General features: G+C 43.6%; 1 protein-coding gene across 15 annotated transcripts in view; it reads left to right on the top strand.

Moving 5' to 3' along the window:
* Window positions 1-19480, top strand: part of MYH10 (myosin heavy chain 10) — a 143828-nt gene that overhangs the window by 64339 nt on the left and 60009 nt on the right. For all 15 annotated transcript variants that reach the window (XR_014821829.1, XR_014821828.1, XR_014821827.1 and 12 more), the window contains 5 exons: window positions 11746-11809; window positions 13893-13991; window positions 15713-15856; window positions 16110-16205; window positions 19133-19251. Coding sequence is in view for 12 of the 15 variants with exons in the window: in XM_084986075.1 (XP_084842201.1) it covers window positions 11746-11809; window positions 13893-13991; window positions 15713-15856; window positions 16110-16205; window positions 19133-19251 (522 nt within the window). In the remaining 3 variants the exon portion in view is untranslated. The remainder of the gene's footprint in view (window positions 1-11745; window positions 11810-13892; window positions 13992-15712; window positions 15857-16109; window positions 16206-19132; window positions 19252-19480) is intronic.

Genomic DNA, 19480 nt, shown 5'->3' with positions numbered 1-19480 from the left:
TTGCCTGGAATAGTGTTTATTCCTAGTAAGATAAAATCTGAAGATCAGCCTAATCCAGGTTCATGTAGTAATTACTTTCACTGTTTGTGTCCAAAGTGGATCAGCAGGTGTGTCTGTGTCGGTGGGCAGCATGGCTGTGACTTTTGGATCTGGGGAAGCTGAGCTGCCTTTAGACTCTGTCATTCTGCAGATCATCAGCCTCCGGCCGCAGCCACGAGTAACTCTCAGATCCCTCCTCCCGAAAGCCCTGTGTGTAGTGGCTGCGGCCCGGGGTGGAAGGCGCAGTGGCTCGCAGCCTTGGCATGTGACTCTCCCTGAGGCTTTTCAAGGACTGCTTGGGGGAAAATGCTTTACTTTACCACAAAAACAAGGTACCAGCCTATTCTGATTTCCCCACCCCCAAACCACACTCTAAATGCAAGAGAAACAGTTTTGTCCCCATTCGTCTCATTTTTGCCTAGAAAAGCTAAATTGCTGCTAACCAGTCTTCTGGGTCCTTTGGTGAAGAATGTAGTGATTCCATTCCTCAGTGGTCAGGATTCATCATCTCCTGGGCTTTGTGTGTCTGGGTCAGACAGAAGTACAACTCTGTCGTAGTTCCGTGTCGCTGTTGCGTTCCCTGTCGCTGTGTAACAAATGACCCTAAGACCTAGTGGCATGAAACATTCATCGTCACAGCGTTTCTGTGTAGTGACAGTGCTGCTCACTTGTCACCTCCATTTGGATGTCTAATAGATCTCTCCAAAAAAAGTTTTTTTGGCTGAGCCCATGGTATACGGAAGTTCACGGGCCGGGGGTCGAACCCATGCCGCAGCAGTGGCCATGCTGGATCCTTAACCTGCTCGGCTACCAGGGAACTCTCCAAAATTTCTTTTTTAAGTCTTGTGTCAATAAATCGTACCCACACCTTCAAGTCACCCAGTTGCTTATGCCAAGAAGAAAATTTGAAAAAAAAAAAAAAAGAAAAAGAAAAAACCCAAACCAAACCTAAACAAACAGAATACCTAGGAATCATTCTAGAGTCGGCCTATTTCTCATGGCCCGTATCCAGGCCAGGAGTGAGTTTTGTGGGTCCACTTCCAGAATGTCTTTCAAATCTGCCCATGTTTCACCTTCTTCCCTAAACACAGAGTGAGTTAGTCTCAGTCCCTGCCTGAAGAGGTTTCCTCTGGTATTCTGTTTTTGTTTTTGTTTTTTAATTAGCTAACCACTTTTATTTATTTATGTCTTTTTAGGGCTGCACTCATGACATATGGAGGTACCCACGCTAGGGGTCTAATTGGAGCTGTAGTCCCCGGCCTACACCACAGCCACAGCAATGCCATATCCGAGCCACGTCTGCAACCTATACCACAGCTCATGGCAGTGCCAGATCCTTAACCCACTGAGCAAGGCCAGGGGTCGAACCCAAGTCCTCATGGATACTGGTTGGGTTCCCTCATGGATACTGGTTAGGTTCATTACCACTGAGCCATGGCGGGAACTCCCACGACGTGGTTGCCTTCTAAGTACTAGACCTCTGCAAGGCCCCGGGAATAAATATATCAGCGGATAAGACAAAGGTCCATAACCTCATAGAGTTCACTTTCATTTGGGTTTTAACTTTAATATATTTTTGACAAAATGCAATCAGGTATATTTGAGCTCAGGGAGCCCGAGTGTGTTGCCCAGGCCAGGCTCTCTCAGAATATGCCTGCCCCGGTTTTTGTTTTTTTAATTGAAGTATGTAGTTGATTTATAATATTGTGTTGGTTTCAGGTGTATAGCAGAGTGATTCAGTTATACGTATTTTTTTTTATCCAGATTCTTTCCGTTATAGATTATTACAGGATATTGAATATTGTTCCCTGTGCCATACGGCAAATCTCTGTTGCTTATCTGTGTGGAACAGTGTGTATGTATTAATCCCATGGTCCGCATTTAGCCCTCCTGCCCCTTTTCCTCTGGTAACTGTAAGTTTGCTTTCTGTGTCTGTGAGGCTGTTTTGTAAATTAATTCCACGTATGAGTGATATGGTATTTGTCTTTTTCTGTCTCACTGTCTCACTCAACATGATAATCTGTAGGGCAATCCATGTTGCTGCTGATGGCATTATTTTGTTCTTTTTAATGGCTGAGTAATATTCCTGTGTGTGTGTGTGTGTGTGTGTGTGTGTGTGTGTGTGTGTGTGTACGTACGTACACACACCATATCTTCTTTATCTATTCCTCTTTCGATAGACATTTAGGTCGCTTCCACGTCTGGCCGTTGTGAATAGTGCTGCTGTGAACACAGAGGTACATGTGTCTTTTCAAATTAGAGTTTTCGGAGTTCCCGTCATGGCGCAGCGGAGACGAATCTGACTAGTATCCATGAGGATTTGGGTTTGATCCCTGGCCTTGCTCAGTGCTTAAGGATCTGGCGTTGCCATGAGCTGTGGTGTAGGTCACAGACGTGGCTTGGATCCTGGTTGCTGTGGCTGTGGAGGAGGCTGGCAGCTACAGCTCCGATTCAACCCCTAGCCTGCGAACCTCCATATGCCGCACATGCGGCCCTAAAAAGAAAAAAAAAAGAAAAAAAAAAAAGAGTTTTTTCCAGATATGCCCAGGAGTGGGATTGCTGGATCGTATGGTAGGTAACTCTATTTTTAGCTTAAGGCTCTCCCGGTCTCCATAGTGCGCGTGCCCCAGTTTTAGAAGCACAAGCAGAAGGGACGTGGGGGGCCTTGACTTCGTGGACAGGCCAGACCTCGGGGCAGGGCTGGGATTGTCCATCACACTCAAGGAGGGACATGATGCAGAAAGATGACTTGTGTGTACGGTGGAATGTCACGTAGCCATTATTTACAAGCCACATGCTTGCAGTGAAAAATACTGAAACTATAAACTCCATAAACTTTAGAATCCATTTGTTTCCATTTCTTTGATCTGATATAGACGGGTAATTTCCTGAAGAATATCTTTCTTTTCAAAGATGCTAGCGTATGGTTTGTATTAAAGGAGATTCTTTAGGCGAGCATTACCCTTATGAAAATAATCGTTCGCAGTTAGTCCAGCTCTCTGTTTATGGAAACGGAAAATGCATTCCAGATGGAGGAGATTTATGTCAAATGAGTCTCTTGTAATGAAACTCGAAAAACAGGGACTTCAATTTCAAAACGATTGTATCAGCAGATACATCTTGCCTCAGAAAGTTGTAGTGGGGATCACTTTCCATATTTGCACAAATCTTTTTTTCTCCTCCTCCCTGAAATAATTTAAGCCAGTTTGGCAATTCCCAGTTGCATGTACCTTGTGGTCGCTCATTAGCCTCTAATCGTTGGGAGCCGGATAAAGGCTCCAGGTACCTTCCCTACCAGGTCGCAGTGAAAGCGAGTCGGAATTCTGCACCCTCATGTGTGTTCTCGAGCAGCCACTAAAAGCAGTTTTGTAGGTAAACGAAATGCAACCGCTGCTCTGTCTTCAGTTCTCCTAAAGATCCGAGGACAGCCGATGACAGAGGCCGAATGTGCTCTGCACCAGGCAACCCGCATCTTCCGAATCCGGCCGCCTTGCTGAAGCCTCGGCTCCCGGCCCACCCCAGACGGCTGTGTATTTCCATCCCGTCCGTGTCTCTTCATGCCGCTCATTTCCCCCCAGGAATTTCCAGCATCCATTATACTAAGTAACAAGGCCACTTAGTTCACAAGAAAACTCATTTTACTAATTAACAGAGCTTCTGGTGTAGTTTGGAGATGAAGAGAGCGGAAGCGTTTAAAATAGCCATCTGGCCTTGGCATTAAGTCCAGCTAATTGCTTCTCGGATGGGTTTTCCCATTTAGGGCAAATAGCTGCCTCCAGAGTGGAGATTTTTACAGAGCACACTGTCTATGCTAATGTGTTTTCAAGTAAATTGCAGACCTTATAACTTTAAATACCAAGTTAGGAAGGGGGAAAGTATTTTCAGAGCCTTGTCCTTCTAGTAAATTGCTAACAATCTAGGTTTAATTACTCTGGATACATTGTAACTACCCACAGAAAAAGTTCCAGAAATCCCATGTCGATTCAGAAGGAATACAATTCTTTTTTTTTTTTTTTTTTTTTTTTCTGTTTCTGGCTGCACCCACAGCATTCAGTTTCCTGGGTCGGGGATTGAACCTGCTGCTTGGGAGGGGGCCCAGGCTGCTGCAGGGACACCAGATCCTTAACCCGCTGCATCACAAGAGAACTCCTAAAATTCTCGAAGATAATTTTCTTCCTATTTTCTTGATAATATCGAAATATCCAAGTTGTCCTATTGCACCTTTTAAAAGAAATTCTTAAATTTCTATTTTGGAGTTCCCTGGTGGCCTGGCCAGGTTAAGGATCCAGCATTGTCACTGCCGTGGCTCAGGTTTGATCTCTGGCCCAGGAACTTGCGCATGCTGCAGGACTAGCCAAAACACCACCAAAAAAGATCAATTTTGCAGAAGAGAGAGGGTCCCAGGCATCTTTGCTGATCAGTAACCTACTGTCTTAGTTGTTCCTGGCTTGGGCCACAGCGTGCACGGCATCAAGAATTCATACTCTATCTGTAGAACATAATGTACTTGTCCTGTTGTGGGTTTTTTTCCTTTGTTTTTGTCTTTATCGGTGAAATCCTGGTTGAATATTCTGAGTACCATAAAGTTTGTTGATTTGTTGTTGTTGTTCAGAGACTTTGGCTTTTTTCTATCATTTTTTCTATCATTTTATATCTCCTTTTGGCCACACTCTACGTCATCGCCAAAGTACTTGGGTAGGTCTTGTGAAATAGCTGAGCATGAGTGTCAGCTGAGAGTTGATAATTTTCAACTCTGTAAGGTTTTTTGTTTTGTTGAAATGGTTTCAAAATAGAATCAATTCTAGAGCTTTGGCCTATAACCGACATTTGTTAGTTGCTAAATAGTTGTTTTTCAGAGTTACTGGTTTCTTTTGGGGTCAGAGGAAGCCCTCCCCCACCCACCCACCCACTCCCCCCACCCCCGTGTGCAGGCTTTCCACATTTCCTCCCTTTCTTTCATTAGTTTTTGTCTGATCCTTTGCATTTAGCCAAAAGCTGGTTCCCTGGCACTAGCTATAATGGTTGAGCAACTATGGATGCCAGACAAGAAAAGGGAGCTGATTTGGCTCAGGAACTGATGAGGAAATTAGATGTTGTATGTTGGTGACTCTGCTTGTTTATTCAAGTAAGCAACCCCATGTCTTAATTAATTTAGGGACATTTCTTTTTAGGTGACTTGTTCAGAAGGCCAAAACGTTCTTTCTTTTCCGTTTCTCCTTGGACTCTAACTTCTTTTCCTAGTTTATATTTTCCCACAAAGTAACGATACAGTAAGTTCACCAAATATAAGATGCAGGGTGTGCCCTTGAAGTCTTCAAGGTCCTGGCGTTCCCATGGTGGTGCAGTGGGTTAAGAATCTGAACGCAGCGGCTAGGATCCCTGCAGCGGAGTGGGTTTGAGTCTCTGCCCAGCACAGTGGGTTAAAGAGTCCGGTGTTACCACAGCTGCCACCTAAGTCGAAGCCGTGGCTCAGGTTCAGTCCCTGGCTTGCCTGCAAACTTCCATATGCCGTGGGTGAGGCCATTAAAAATTTTTTTCAACCAGTTATTAGAGTTCAGCATTACCAGTGCGATGACTTTGTCTTATTGCCCAAAAAAGAATTTCTTTGGTTTAATGAATTTTGAACTTCTCATTTGGAGTGGTGAAGAAAAGGGATAGAAAATAGTATTAAGAAGCTGAAAGCTTAAACAGCATGTTGATAGATGTGTAATAAAGAAATTAGAGAAGTTACTGAAAGCTAAAAGTTTGTATGACCATATAAAATGAATAAGAATTAGGCATATGATTTTGATTAATTTTTCTGCAGTGTTAGAATGAGAAATTTGAGCACGTATCTGAGCAGTTTTGTTGGCGTTACATTTTCGCAGCTTTGAAGGATTAATGTTGTCTTGACTCTTCTCTCTTAATAGCAGTTTTCTTATTAACTCCGTGAAGTATCGTATAGATGACACAGCCGTTAACGTTAGGACCAATTTTAGTTTCCGAGTTTCTTTTTCGAGCAGTTCTGTTTGTAAGAACTGATAGTTTTTGAATATAAATTTATTGTTTTAAGACCGTTGAGAGGGTCTTCCACAAAACAAGAACAAAATTGACCTATTTAAAGAATAGAATAAAACTCATGTTTTTTTTACGGCCACAGCTGACATATTATGGGGTATTAGTGATTGCATTTTTTCCTGTATCTTGCAACATTTTGCTATTTCATCATCCCGGGAATTGATTCCTCATTACTCATCAGCTGTTCCCAACAATGTTTAAAAAAACAAGAAAATAACAACAATGGACTTGCCTCGAAGGAGGCTGGAAGAGTGTGGCATCTTCTTGTAGTTTGCTTATTGCCTTGCCCAAGGAATTGCGTTATCTTTCAAGGAGGTGCGCGAGACGACTACAGACAGCATTTTTGCAGTCTGTATTTAGCTTTCATAACATAGTTTAGTTTTCATTGAACATAGTTGAAGAATCAGGGGTTTTCACCATAGCGTCAAAGAGAAGAAACACATTTCACAAACAGAAGTCAGAAGATGAATGCAAAGAGACAGGCAGCCTTATAGACTCTAATGATGAAGAAACTGGTTCTGGAAGTGAAGTCTCAGATTGTCTTCGAATGGGCTTCAGTAGCCTAGAATTTTCCCAAACCCGAGAACACTCTATTTCTAAAGACAAAAAGGAAAGAGGGCGTGATCAGCATCCAGTCTGTCATTCAACAGGCAGGACGTCCTTACTCATGCTTGGTCCAGGTTGTGTGATGTTCGTGTGTCAGCATTTATCCAAGTACAGTTTGTAAGGGGACAGATGCTGAGGGAAGAATTGTGTGTGAAAGTTATTAGGAGGAAGGAGGTGGTGTAAAAATGAAGAGATTTGTGGGACTGACCCTTCTAGTTGGTGCTTGCAAATCTAAACATGAAAACGTTTCGCAGTTGCAGAGCAATTGTAATTCAGCACAATTACAGGCTGTCAGAGGTTTTAAGGATTCATTACATACTCCTTTCTGACAACTCCAGGGCAGTAATAAATGAGAACCTGTCTGCAGAAGAGAATCAGGTTTGCCGCTTGGAATAGCTCTTAGCCCAGAAGGTTCCGGCTCTTGAAGATAACAGAGTAGCTTTGCTTACAGCTTAGAGGCTGAAATCGGATCGCAGTGCATCGTGGGCTACTACTCTCTGTAGTAGTTTTATTTTAAGAGGACTTAACAAATGCACAGAGCCTCCCTTTAAATTACCATTTAGCTTGACGCTAATGAATATGCTTGATAAACTGTAAGACTAGTCAGCTCCCCGGGGGGCTGTCTCCGTGACGCCCTCCCCTGCTTTCCCATAGCACCACCTCCTGGTCCACGTTGTTTTTCAGGGGAGCATGGGGTCAGTGTCCCTTAATGACAACCATAGTATTCGTATAAACTGGTTATTTGTGTACAAGTAATACTTCCGTGATATCCCAAGAGTTCGTCTGAAAAGAAAGAAGTTTTTTCTCCCATTAAAAAAAAAAAAAAACCCCAAACAAAACTTTCTTTCCCCCTTCCATAAAATAAAACTCACCAAACGAGCACGCAAGTCGTCGTTTTTATTTTGTGACTCCTAAGTAATTAACAGGTTCTCTATGGAAGGAAAATGCCGAGTGCTCACCAGCGGCCTTTTAAAGGTGGATGCGCGCGCGTGGTGGGCTGATGGAGTGGAAACTGACCTCATGGTCGCTGATACAAGACGAGATTCGGCTGGAGGGCGCTGCTGGCATTGGTGACGGACACCGTGGTCACTGCCGATTTCACGGTCTAGTCTCTTGTCCACATTTACAGTTGCAAAGGTTGGACCCACGTCCAGAGTTTGGGGTTAGCCAGTGTTTTGATAGTTGGTAAATGTAGCGAGTGATCACACGTGACTCCGTGTGTGTGTGTGTGTGTGTGTGTGTTTCACAAAACGCCTTTACTTCCTGCAGGAATCGTGCTCCCGACCTCCCCCTCTTTGGGTTTTAGTGGCATCTGAAGCAGATTCTTTTTGTGGAATGCTCGTCTCTTGATGTGATGGCATGATACCTTAGCTGCAGCAGACCAGCCGTGCATTCACTCTCTTAGATGGAATGGCTGGCCAGCGGGGACGACCTGCCGATAGCACAGGAAACTCTACCTAACGTTCTGTGATGACCTCTATGGGAAAAGAGTCTGAAAATAGTAGATATGTGTGTATGTATAACTGAGTCACTCGGCTGTACGGCAGAAGTTAACACAACATCAGAAATCAAGCACACGTCAATATAATATTAACAAATGAAAGAACCAAAAACCAAACTAGCCATGCCTTGCCTTTGCAGAGCAAAGGTTTCAGATAATATGAGATCGAATATTTACATTTTGGTGGGTTGGTGGGGTGCAAAGGACACTTTGGGAATGGGGACGGGGAGAGCCGGGGTTGGGACGGGGCGGCTCCCGGTGTGTCCCTGAGGTCTCAGGACTGCGCCCCCAGCTTCCCTGTGGATGGTCTCTTTCCAGCGTGTTTTCCTAGCTTGGTTCGGGTTTATGAAAATTGGGAAATTGGGTGTGTTCTTAGGGAAAGCTCATGCTACTGAGCAAGAAATATGTTGTTGATTTTAGTAAATGATCCCCTCTTTTCACTTTGGGAAACAACATTATCGAGGTCTGATTTGCATACAGGAAAAGACGGTTCAGAAATTCTTTGGTAACATCCCAGTACAGACTACTCATTTTTTCTACATAAAGTAAATATTTCTACACTGAAAAAATAACATTGGGAAGGTGAGAACAGTCCTGAAGTTGTGGGTAAGTTGAACGGAGACACAAGTAGAAAAGTGTAAATCAACATTTTCCACGTTTTTTTTTTTGTTGTTTGTTTGTTTGTGTTGGCTTTTTAGGGCCACACCCTCGCCATGTGGAGGTTCACAGGCTTAGGGTCAAATCGGAGCTATAGCTGCCAGCCTGTGCCACAGCCACAGCAAACGCCAGATCCTTAACCCACTGAGCAAGGCCAGGGATCAAACCCACAACCTCATGGTTCCTAGTCGGATTTGTTTCCACTGCGCCATGACGGGAACTCCTGTTGAGTTATATTTTTTAAATGGCATTTATGTAGGAGTCATAAGCTATCTCCCTTGGTTATTTTTTAAAATTAGGTTTATCAATTTTATTGTTTGCACACCATAAAATCCACCCTTTTCAAGCATAGTTGAAAGGATTTAGACAGATGGATACGGTAGTGTCTCTAGCACCACGATCCAGAGACAGGCTCTTGCCATCACTCCAGAGGTTCCTCACCCGTACATAGTTGGGGTCCCCTCCGTGGACCCCAGGCTCTGATAACCACCCATCTGTTTGTCTCTCTCATTTTGTTTTGTTTAGAATGTCAAGTAAGTGGGATCATGCAGTGAGCCGAGTTCTCTGTCTGGCTCCTTTCATGTAGCATAGAACCTTTTAGAAGCAGCCACGTTGTTGGGTGTGTCACTGCTTTGTTCCTTTTTATTGCTCAGCGGTGTTGCCGTGTGAAAATACCACCGTTTCTTTATCTACTCCCGTTAGGAGGACTTCGAGATTGTTCCCTTTGGGGGCTATTAAGAATTAGGTGACTGTGGACATTCATGTGCAGGGCGTGGTGTGGACGGCGCTTTTGTTTCCCTTGGGGACACACCCAGGAGGGGACTTGCTGGGTCACGTGGTAACTTGTGTTTAACCTGATGAGAAGCTGGCAAACTGCTGTCCACCGTGGCTGCACCATTGTGCATTCTTTCCAGGGTCGTATGAGAGTTCCATTCTGTGTCCTTGCTGTTCTTTCTTCAAAATTTTACCGAGTATGTAGTGGTATCTTGTGCTAGTTTTTGTTTGCATTTCCCTAATAACGAGTGATATTGAGCATCTTTTCATATACTTACTGACCATGTACCTGTCTTCTTTGATGAAGTATCTGTTTAAATCTTGTATTTGGTTGTTTTTTTTTTGTTTTTTTTTTTTTTTTAAATGGGTAGTTTGTCTTGTTACTGAGTTGTAAGAATTCTTATATATTTTGGGAACAAGTCCTTTAGCAAGTACATGTTTAGCAAGTGTTTTCTGCCAGCCTGATGCTGTCTCTCTCTCTCTCTCTCTCTCTCTCTCCCATTTTCTTTACACTGTCTTCTGAAGAGAAGTTTTAAATTTTGATGAAATCCGGTTTATCAGGTTTTTTGGTATGGTTTATGCCTTTTGCATTCTACCTAAGAAATCTTTGTCTAACTTAAGGTCATAAAGATTTTCTCTTTTCTTTACCAAGAAATTTTTCATAGTTTTAGCACATGCATTTAGGTCTATGGTCTGGGTTTTTGTTTGTTTGTTTGTTTGTTTTGTTTTTGTCTTTTTAGGGCCACACCTGAGGCATATGGAAGTTTCCAGGTTAGGGGTTGAATTGGAGCTGCAGCTGCTGGCCTATACCACAGCCACAGCAACACTAGATCCAAGCCATGTCTGTGACCTACACCACAGCTCACAGCAACGCTGGATCCCCAACCCACTAAGCGAGGCCAGGGATCGAACCTGAGTCCTCATGGATACAAGTTGGGTTCATTACCGCTAAGCCACAAGGGGAACACCTCTACAGTCTGTTTTGAGTTAATTTTTCTATATGGTGTGAGGTACCGCTCCAATGTCTTTTTGTTTCATTTTGCATATTTTCAGGCACCATTTGTTGAATAGATTGGTCCTCTCCCTGTTAAATTATCTCTGCACCTTTGTCAAAGATGAACTGACCGCACAGCCTTGGTCTATTTTTGGACTCCATTCTGTTCCACTGATCTGAATCTCTGTCCCTACATCAATACCACACTGTCGTAATAGTTTGATAGCTTCTTGAGATGGAGAGGTGTGAGTCCTCAAGCTCTAGCCCTCATTCTCAAGATTGTCGCGATTTCTCTGGGGCTTTCCACTCCGCGTCCATTCTTGTTCGTTTCCGTCGGGTCCCTCGCCTCGTCATGCGATGCACGTTGGTGTGTTTACCAGCATCCATCCTTAGCAACACCACTGCTGTTGCACTCCTTTGTTTTGCAAAGTATTTAATTTGGCCTTTTCTATCTATATTTATAAGTAAGATATTTGCTTTTATTTTGCTTTCCCTTTTTTTGTGACATCTTTGCCAGTTTGGGTACTCTGTGTTATGATAACTTTGTAAACTGATTTATGAAATAATTGCTATTTTCTTTTCCCCTGAAACAGTACTATAAAGGGCAATTCAATATTCCCTAGGAATTTGCAAAACCAATTGTCTTAAGGCCAATCTGTCATTTTTCAAGAAGTAATTATATTTCATTATTTTCTATGATTATGGTCTGTCAATGTTTTTTTTTTTTTTCCTTGAATCTCTTTTTCTTAAGAAATCATCTCTGTTATGCAGTTTTTTCAAGTCTTAGCATTATAGGTCTGGATGTAGTATTCCTCTAAAGCTATGAAAATCAGGTTATTTAAAAGAGCTTTTTAAAAGTTGTAAATGGTTAGGGTTTCATTTTTATTATGTCTAAGAAGGTAACCTATCCTAGCATCCTTTTTTTTTCTTTCTTTTTTTTTTTTTTTAATTTATCGAAGCAGTTTTTCTTAGCTGGGGCAGTATGTAAGATCCATTTTTGTAACCAAGCCATATGCATACATGACAGGGTACTTTGGGACTTATTGTTTTATTATAGGGGTCAGACCCCTTCTATCCTTAATTTACTTTCAGTTTTCTCTTTGTAATTTATTTTCAGGGCAAGTTTATTCGGATCAACTTTGATGTAACTGGCTATATCGTTGGGGCCAACATTGAAACATGTATCCTTTTTCATAATCAAATTGTTGAAAATAAAGAATGATTTCATCCTGCTTCAGCCTCAGGGTAACCCTCTCCCATTGTCCAGATGATAAAACCAAGGCCCACAGAGACAAGTATGGCTTGTTTCCATACCTTCAGCTGCTGGATCTGAACCCCAAGGTGGTATTTTGTTGTTTTAAACACCAGGTCATCATCTGTCCACATGGCTGGGGAAGTGGAGGGTCTCAGAGAAGTGAGGAGGCCTGTCTGTCAACCCAGGAGGTGTTCGTGTGTGAATATAATAATGTCAGGCCCCTCTTCGGTTCCTATTGTGTTAACCCATTTCTTAGCATCTGCTCCAGTGTTAGTAGGGTGAGCGTGTCCCATTGAAACAGGCCTTATTAATGTATAGAGTTGAAGGAGTGCTAATTAGTAGTAAGCAGAGTAAAACTAGAGGGGAAAAAAGGTCAAATATATAGACTAGGAGTTCCCTTCACGGCCCAGTGGTTAACAAACCCGACTGGTATCCATGAGGACTCTTGGGTTCGATCCCTGGCCTCGTTCAGTGGGTTCAGAATCTGGCATTGCTGTGAGCTGTGGTGTAGGTGGCAGATGCGGCTCAGATCCTGTGTTGCTGTGGCTGTGACATAGGCTGGCAGCTGTAGCTTTGATTAGACCCCTAGCCTGGGAACCTCCATATGCCTCAGGTGCAGCCCTAAAAAGACAAAAACCAAAAAAAAAAAAAAAAAAACATAGACCTGAGAAATGTCACATGCATAGAATGGCCCTAAAGAATGATAATTACACAGAGAGTTAATTTGATTAAAGAGATAACAAATTAGAAATCATTCTAAATGATCCAGTTCAGTTTCCAATCAGAGATACAGATGACAATTCTCTGATACTTGTTAGATACTCTTCAGTGAGAGAAATACATTGTTTCTATGCTCTCATGTGCAGAAGAGATCAGATTTTTCCTGTTCATTCAGAACTATATTTTATGTCTCTAAATATACTCAGAGCCAGAAGACACCACTGGAAACACTTGAAAATGATAGGCACACGGATCTAGAGTTTCTTCCTCTTGGTCTGTGATAGCATCATTCATGTGACGGTACTTTTACTGATGGCGGAAGATGTGTTTGGGATCATCTGATGGAGAATTTAAGCTGTAAGGCGCATATGTAATTCGCTTTGGTGGCCCCTGGGAAGGTTTACTTGAAAGGACACAAACCTATCCCAAAGCAGTGAAACTGAGACTCTGAGAGCCCAGTGTGACTGTCAACCCTGAGGAATTAGAAAATTCAGACAGGCCCCAGATATGCATCCCAAACACCCACGTTTCTTTTTTTTTTTCTTTTTGTTTTTGGCATTTTAGGCCTGCACCCACGGCATGTGGAGGTTCCCAGGCCAGGGGTCCAATTGGAGCTACAGCTGCCGGCCTACACCACAGCCACAACAACACCAGATCCTTAACCCACTGAGGGGGGCCAGGGATTGAACCTACATCCTCATGGATGCTAGTCAGGTCCGTTTCCGCTAAGCCACGACAGGAACGCCTAAACACCCACCTTTGTGAAGTGCAGGCGCTGAGTGGGGGCTCACCTGGGGAGGATGGGAGTTAAGCACATACGTTTTAGACTTGAACCAAGTTTTGATTTCTAGCCACTTAGGAGTGATGTTCTTTCGAGTAATTTCTTTGTGCCTTTGTTTCCTTATTTGTGACATTGCAATCATAATTCTCATGTTGCAAGGCCTTTCCTGCCTCCAACAGCTTGGCTTCACGTTTTCATAGCTTCTTACAGCTCCTCTTGCAGAGATGTGTTCTTTGAACAAGTCAGGGGCAGGGCGGGTGGAGGGCGTGAGGGAGGCGCCCTGGTCTTCAAGTTCCCTCCCAGTTCAGAGATTTGGAAAGAGTCGTGAAAAACATAAATTTCACCTATTTTCTTTTTCTACTTAGAAAAACAAATCCAACCATTTAGAATGGTTCATTGCAAGGTAGTTGATATATACCAGAGGAAGAAAGCATCTTACGAATTCCGTGTGCACAGACGCCGTGGGGAAACCGTCTTTTCAATGTCCCCCTTAACCATCTTTGCTCAGACCTTCTGGAAAAATCTCGTGCTGTTCGTCAAGCAAAAGATGAGCGTACTTTTCACATCTTTTACCAGCTGTTATCTGGAGCAGGAGAGCATCTGAAGTGTAAGCAGAACTAATGTTTTTCTCTTTTCTATTCAGTTGAGTGTCTTTTTTAACATTTAGTGGGTTTTTTTTGTTTGTTTGTTTGTTTTTGAGAAGGAGAATAATTTTGGGAAACAGTTTTACACACACGCACCAAAATTCAAATTATGAAAGTGAACGTGAAATTGAACACTCAAGCCAGGGGATAAGTACTTTAAGGGGCAGGCATATGGGTGGTGTTACATTATCTTCGACACTTTTGTTTCTCTGAAAATAATTTTATATTAAAAGACAAATGAACCATTTTTTTTTTACAAAATCTGTGTCAAAGTTTATAAATAGAAAAGTAAGAACAAAGGTAATTTACCTAATAAGAGAAAGTTAAATATTTATGTATATTCCTAGATTGACCGCTGAATGTATATGTTTCCAGTCGTATTAGAAAGAGCCTGTGTGGATTTTTATTTATGTATTCTGTGAATCACTAAGACTGTAAGTTTAGGATTAGACAGGGTTGAAAAAAGTAAGTCTGTTCTGGGTCAAAGGGGAGAAAAGATACACAACTGCCCAGTTTCTTCCGAGTCTCAAAGTCAGTGCCGCTTGTCTGGAATTCGTGTGTATATTATCTGGCTGTCGCATAGCCTCGGAAAACCCAGCAGGACGTTGCTCATCTGGGGTCTAGGCTTTTGCCAACACAGATCACTGTAGAAGCATTAGCCACAGAAATCAGAGAGAGACCTGCAGAGTGTGTGGAGGTGGGGTGTGGGGGGGACAAGCAAATAAACAGAGTGATTGCCAATAAGAGACTGAAAATCATGCAGAAGGTAACACTGGAGAGAAGCAAACAAACCCTCAGGCTTTCAGACTGGCAGTCATTCTGTAGTAATAATCAAAAAAAAAAAAGATAATATGCTTAAAAGAAGGTGATTTTTTAAAAAAGAAAGCAGACAGTTCCCGGTAGCAGCTAAATGTGATGTGGATGAGAAGGGCCCTCGGGGTGATGCAGGAGAGCCAGTTACCCACACAGCTGGGAGCACATCTGCTAAAGGGATGAATGTCTGTCCATTTTGATGGCTCCCGAGAATGTCTTTCTCCCAACAACACATCACTTGAAGGAGCAGGTTAAGTTCTAACTCACGGCCCCTGAAGGACAGAGGCTGCGGGGGGTGTCCTGCCAGACTGTCACTGTCAGACGTCACTCTCGGAGGCGAATGTTCGCCTGCACCGCCTGCCTTGGAGAAGGGCTTTCAGGGCGTTGTCTGGGCTCCGGAGTTGCGGGGTCCATATTCTCGACCTTCAGCATCTGGGTCTTAGACGCGTCCGCCGTCCGCGCAACCTGTGGTCTCTAAGCTCCTCGCTAAGATAGGGACGTAGAATATGGATTTGAAAGCTTTCCCTCAAGAGATGGGTAAAGTAGCTAAATGACAAAATAGTAAGCTTACCTGGAAGATTTACATCATTTCCCAGCTCTCTGATTTCAAATATAGTGTCAAATATGGTACCAACCACTGCCCCCCCAGGCCCACTGGGATTTTTGTTGTTTCCGCCGTCATGTGCCTTGGTTGTACAGACAATGGGAAACTGTCTCTGTTCGAGTGTTTAACACGAACATACAAAGTGGGAGAAGCACGCGGTGGTGGGTTGGACGTGCTTTAATGTCCGTCCCGTTGGCGTGTGGCGTGTAGAGCTTTAGTCTGAATGTGGCTGTTGACCACACTGTGTTGCACTGTATTTTCTTCCAGCTGACCTGCTCCTTGAAGGATTTAATAACTACAGATTTCTCTCCAATGGCTATATTCCTATTCCGGGACAGCAAGACAAAGATAACTTTCAGGAGACAATGGAAGCGATGCATATAATGGGCTTCTCTCACGATGAGATTCTGTGTACGTGTGATTTCGCTAAGATTCTGATACTCAGCTTTCATGAGATTTATACATGGTGGTGGTGGGGGAAGTAACCTAGACGAGAAAATGATTGAGAAACTGATGAGAACTTGCCTGTAATTTTATGAAATCCTGAGATGTGTCCTACTGAAGTTTCATACAGCTAATTTTTAGCACAAGATGAATCAGAATGTCTGCTACATTTTAATGCAGTGTTTTCAATTAACTTTTTTCTCTTTATTTCAACGTAAAGCAATGCTCAAGGTAGTCTCTTCGGTGCTGCAGTTTGGAAATATTTCTTTCAAAAAGGAACGAAACACTGATCAAGCTTCCATGCCGGAAAATACAGGTAAACTGATGAATACTGATTTTATTTCCATACTGGGGGTTTGTTGTTGTGTTCGCTAAAACCACGTCACAACGCAAGCATCAGAGCACTGCTGGGAGTTCTCTTGTGGTGCATTGGGTTAAGGATCCAGCATTGTTACTGCCATGGCTCCAGGTAACTGCTGTGGTGCAGGTTTGATCCCCAGCCTGGGAACTTCCATGTGCTGTGGGTGCAGCCAAAAAAAAAAAAAAAAGCAGTCTGATGTGTTTCCTGCGAGACTCCACGTGCCTAAGTGAAGGTCACTCTGATTTCCTAAAAGAGGGAAGAGGATGGGGTGTAGGATGAGAAGTGGCGGTGGGGCCTGGGAGCTGCCGCTGCTGGGATCCAGCCAGTTTTCGCCTTGCCGGGCACGTGGACCCCGGGTCGCCAACTGTAACTGATCTTTCAAAGAAAGGTAGAAATCTAGATTTTAAGATGAAATCGTCGAGCTTCTAAATGTGGAAAGTGGATTTCAGTTCACTCCCATCAAGAACAAAAAGGTCGGTGAGCCATGAGACTTGTTTTGTGAGCCTTGTGAGCTCGGCCTCTGCAGGTCTGGAGACAGAAACTGAGGCGTCTCCTCTGGGACCCAGGTAAACAAGGCGACACTAGCAGGGCACCGTCAACGGGTGGTGGCGGAAGCGCTGCAAGTTCTGGGGAGAAAAGTACCTCTGGTCACAGAGACATAACCGCCCGCAACAGTGAAACAAGAGGAAGAGCACGTTGTAGTTATTGGCCTTCAGTTCCAACACCGTTTGAAACGATCCAAATCTCACAGGACAATCACAAACAGACCAGGGAGGAATTGGGCGATGAGGGTCATTATTTCTGCTTCAAAAACAAAAGCAAAGACCAGGACAAGCCGGGCCGGTCTACTAAGCGCAGTGCGCAGAAGAGCAGGCTGGGGGCAGGTGTCCCGTGAGCACCGGATGGACCCGTTTCCAGAGATGCCGAGACGCTCACACGCTCCTCCTTAGTCGCCTTCTGAGAGAGATTAGCACGTTATTACCTTTTAGATTGAATATGACTTAAAAAAAAAAAAAAAAACATAAATGGCAACGAAGAGGGTAATAGGCTTAGAAGTAGGAGATGTGATGCAGTTCCGAGGGAACTCATTTTCCTGGTGGCTTTTAAAGTTATTGGAGGCAGTCCCTGAAGAGGAGTCCCAGGGTCTTCTGAGCAGCATGTTTCTAAAAATCGATATTAAAAATTTTTTCAGACTTAGACACAGTTGCAGAATTAGGACAGAAAATTCCCATGTATGTTTCCGCCGCATCCCCAAACGCGTAACACGTCCTGTGTTGACCCTGGTACATGATCAGAAGCAGGACAGGCGCGGGATTCTCCTTGTCTTTTCCACAGTCTTGTTCAGATTTTGTCAGCTCCCCTCTTAGGCCCCTCTCTGGTCCAGGCCCACACGTGGCCCTTAATTTTGATGCCTCCCTCGTTTCTTTCGATCTGGAACAGTTCCTTGAGTCTCTGTCTGTCCTGGCTTGCCACTTTTTTTGAAGACATCTCACCCGTTCCTCTGGAAAATGTCCCTCTGTTTGGGTTTGTCTGATGTTTCCTCCTGATTCAATTCCGGTTATGCCTTTGTGGTGAGAATATCATCACAGAAGTGGTGTGGATATCCCGGGGTCCTCAGGTGTCAGCTTGTCTGACTACTGGTGATGTTAAGGTCGATTGCTCGGTTGGTAAAGGTGGTGTCTCCCAGGCGTCTCTGCTGTCAGATGACTGACTGTTACTCCCTTTTTTTACAATAAGTATTTGGGGGATGGAGAGACATTTTAAGGAAATTTCCTATTTCTGGTCATACCCTTTCACCTGCTAGTGTGAGCATCCATTGATGATTCTTGCCTGAAATAAGTATTTGTGAAGTGGGACTTTTCTGTTTCTATCATTCTTTGGGGGGTTTTTTTCCCCTGAAAATATGCTGTAAGAAAGAGCTTTCACCTTTTCATTCATTCAGTTATTTATTTATATTGGTACAGACACATTTATTTTATGGATTTAAGATCCGTTCTGTTGTAATTTATCCAGTTCTTGATTTGGCCGCTCTTTCAGGTTAGCTCCTCGGTGGTTTTTTTGTTTTGTTTTTGTTTCTGTTTTGCTTTTCAAGGCCACCGCCGCAGCATATGGAGGTTCCCAGGCTCGGGGTCGAATTGGAGCTGCAGCTGCCAGCCTACACCACAGCCACAGCAATGCCGGATTCATTTGGTTCCTTACCACTGAGTCACAACAGGAACTCCTGGGTTATTCTGACATGACCTTGTTGTTGCTGCTGCTGTTGTGTGACAGTTTCTTACTTTATGGCACCACACAGCATTCCAGGCTCGTTTTGTATTTGCCCTGCCTGGCCCTGGAATTGGCTGTTTCTCTGGGGTTTCTTGACCTTGAAGAATGGTATTTAGAAACCAGTATGTGGGTGCCGGTTGTGCTCAGGGGTCCTGGGGTCTCAGGAACAGCAGGGAACCATGGTCACGCACACAGGTGCACACTCACTCCTGTTTCTGTGGACATGCAGCTCCTTTCTTGGCTCCTACAATATTAATAGGATCACTGCATGGCGTGACAAGTTACCTTGCTAACATGACGGTTTCAACTACCTTAAACACCAGTTTTCTCACTCTGTCCATCATCCATGGGTTCTAAGACTTGGTAATTTGCATTAAACGACCCAGAAGAAGTAATTGTTGACGAATCATCTCGTGGAGCCTAAGGATGAGTATTATTAATTTGAAAGGATGCAGGTAGTTTTCATCAGACCTAAAACTTGTCTATCCTGAAGGCTTTTGTCTAATTTCTTACTATAGTTTGAGGATTACAAAACGGTTTCAAGGTCTTATTGAATATGCTGCGCCTCAATTAGGAGGAGAGGCCTAGTACTCAGGGGACTTTTTCCACTCTAGTTGCACAGAAACTCTGCCATCTTCTCGGCATGAACGTGATGGAGTTTACTCGGGCTATTCTCACTCCCCGGATCAAGGTGGGCCGAGACTACGTGCAGAAAGCCCAGACCAAAGAGCAGGTAAGTTGAACATCACTTGTTCATCACACGTCTGTTTGAATGACAACCGAGGCTGTTAGACCTTCTGATGAGCATACGACAAACGGAGTCAATAAAAGCTTTATTATACGGAGGTTTCCTGGTACCAAGTGAGTGTTTTTTCTCCGGACATGTTTAGAGGTGACTTTGTTACAGAAGGAAATTTGAACTAGCGCCTTGAGTTTCCCCAGGTAGATGGATCATCCAGGAA

Source organism: Sus scrofa, chromosome 12, assembly GCF_054392235.1.
Source record: "Sus scrofa isolate SSC_HxYL_T2T_F1_AM1 chromosome 12, Sscrofa_HxYL_maternal_Yorkshire_Landrace_v2.0, whole genome shotgun sequence".
In the NCBI taxonomy this organism is placed as follows: domain Eukaryota; kingdom Metazoa; phylum Chordata; class Mammalia; order Artiodactyla; family Suidae; genus Sus; species Sus scrofa.
The sequence above is the reverse complement of the archived record's forward strand: the minus strand, read 5'-3'. Positions and strand labels throughout refer to the sequence as shown.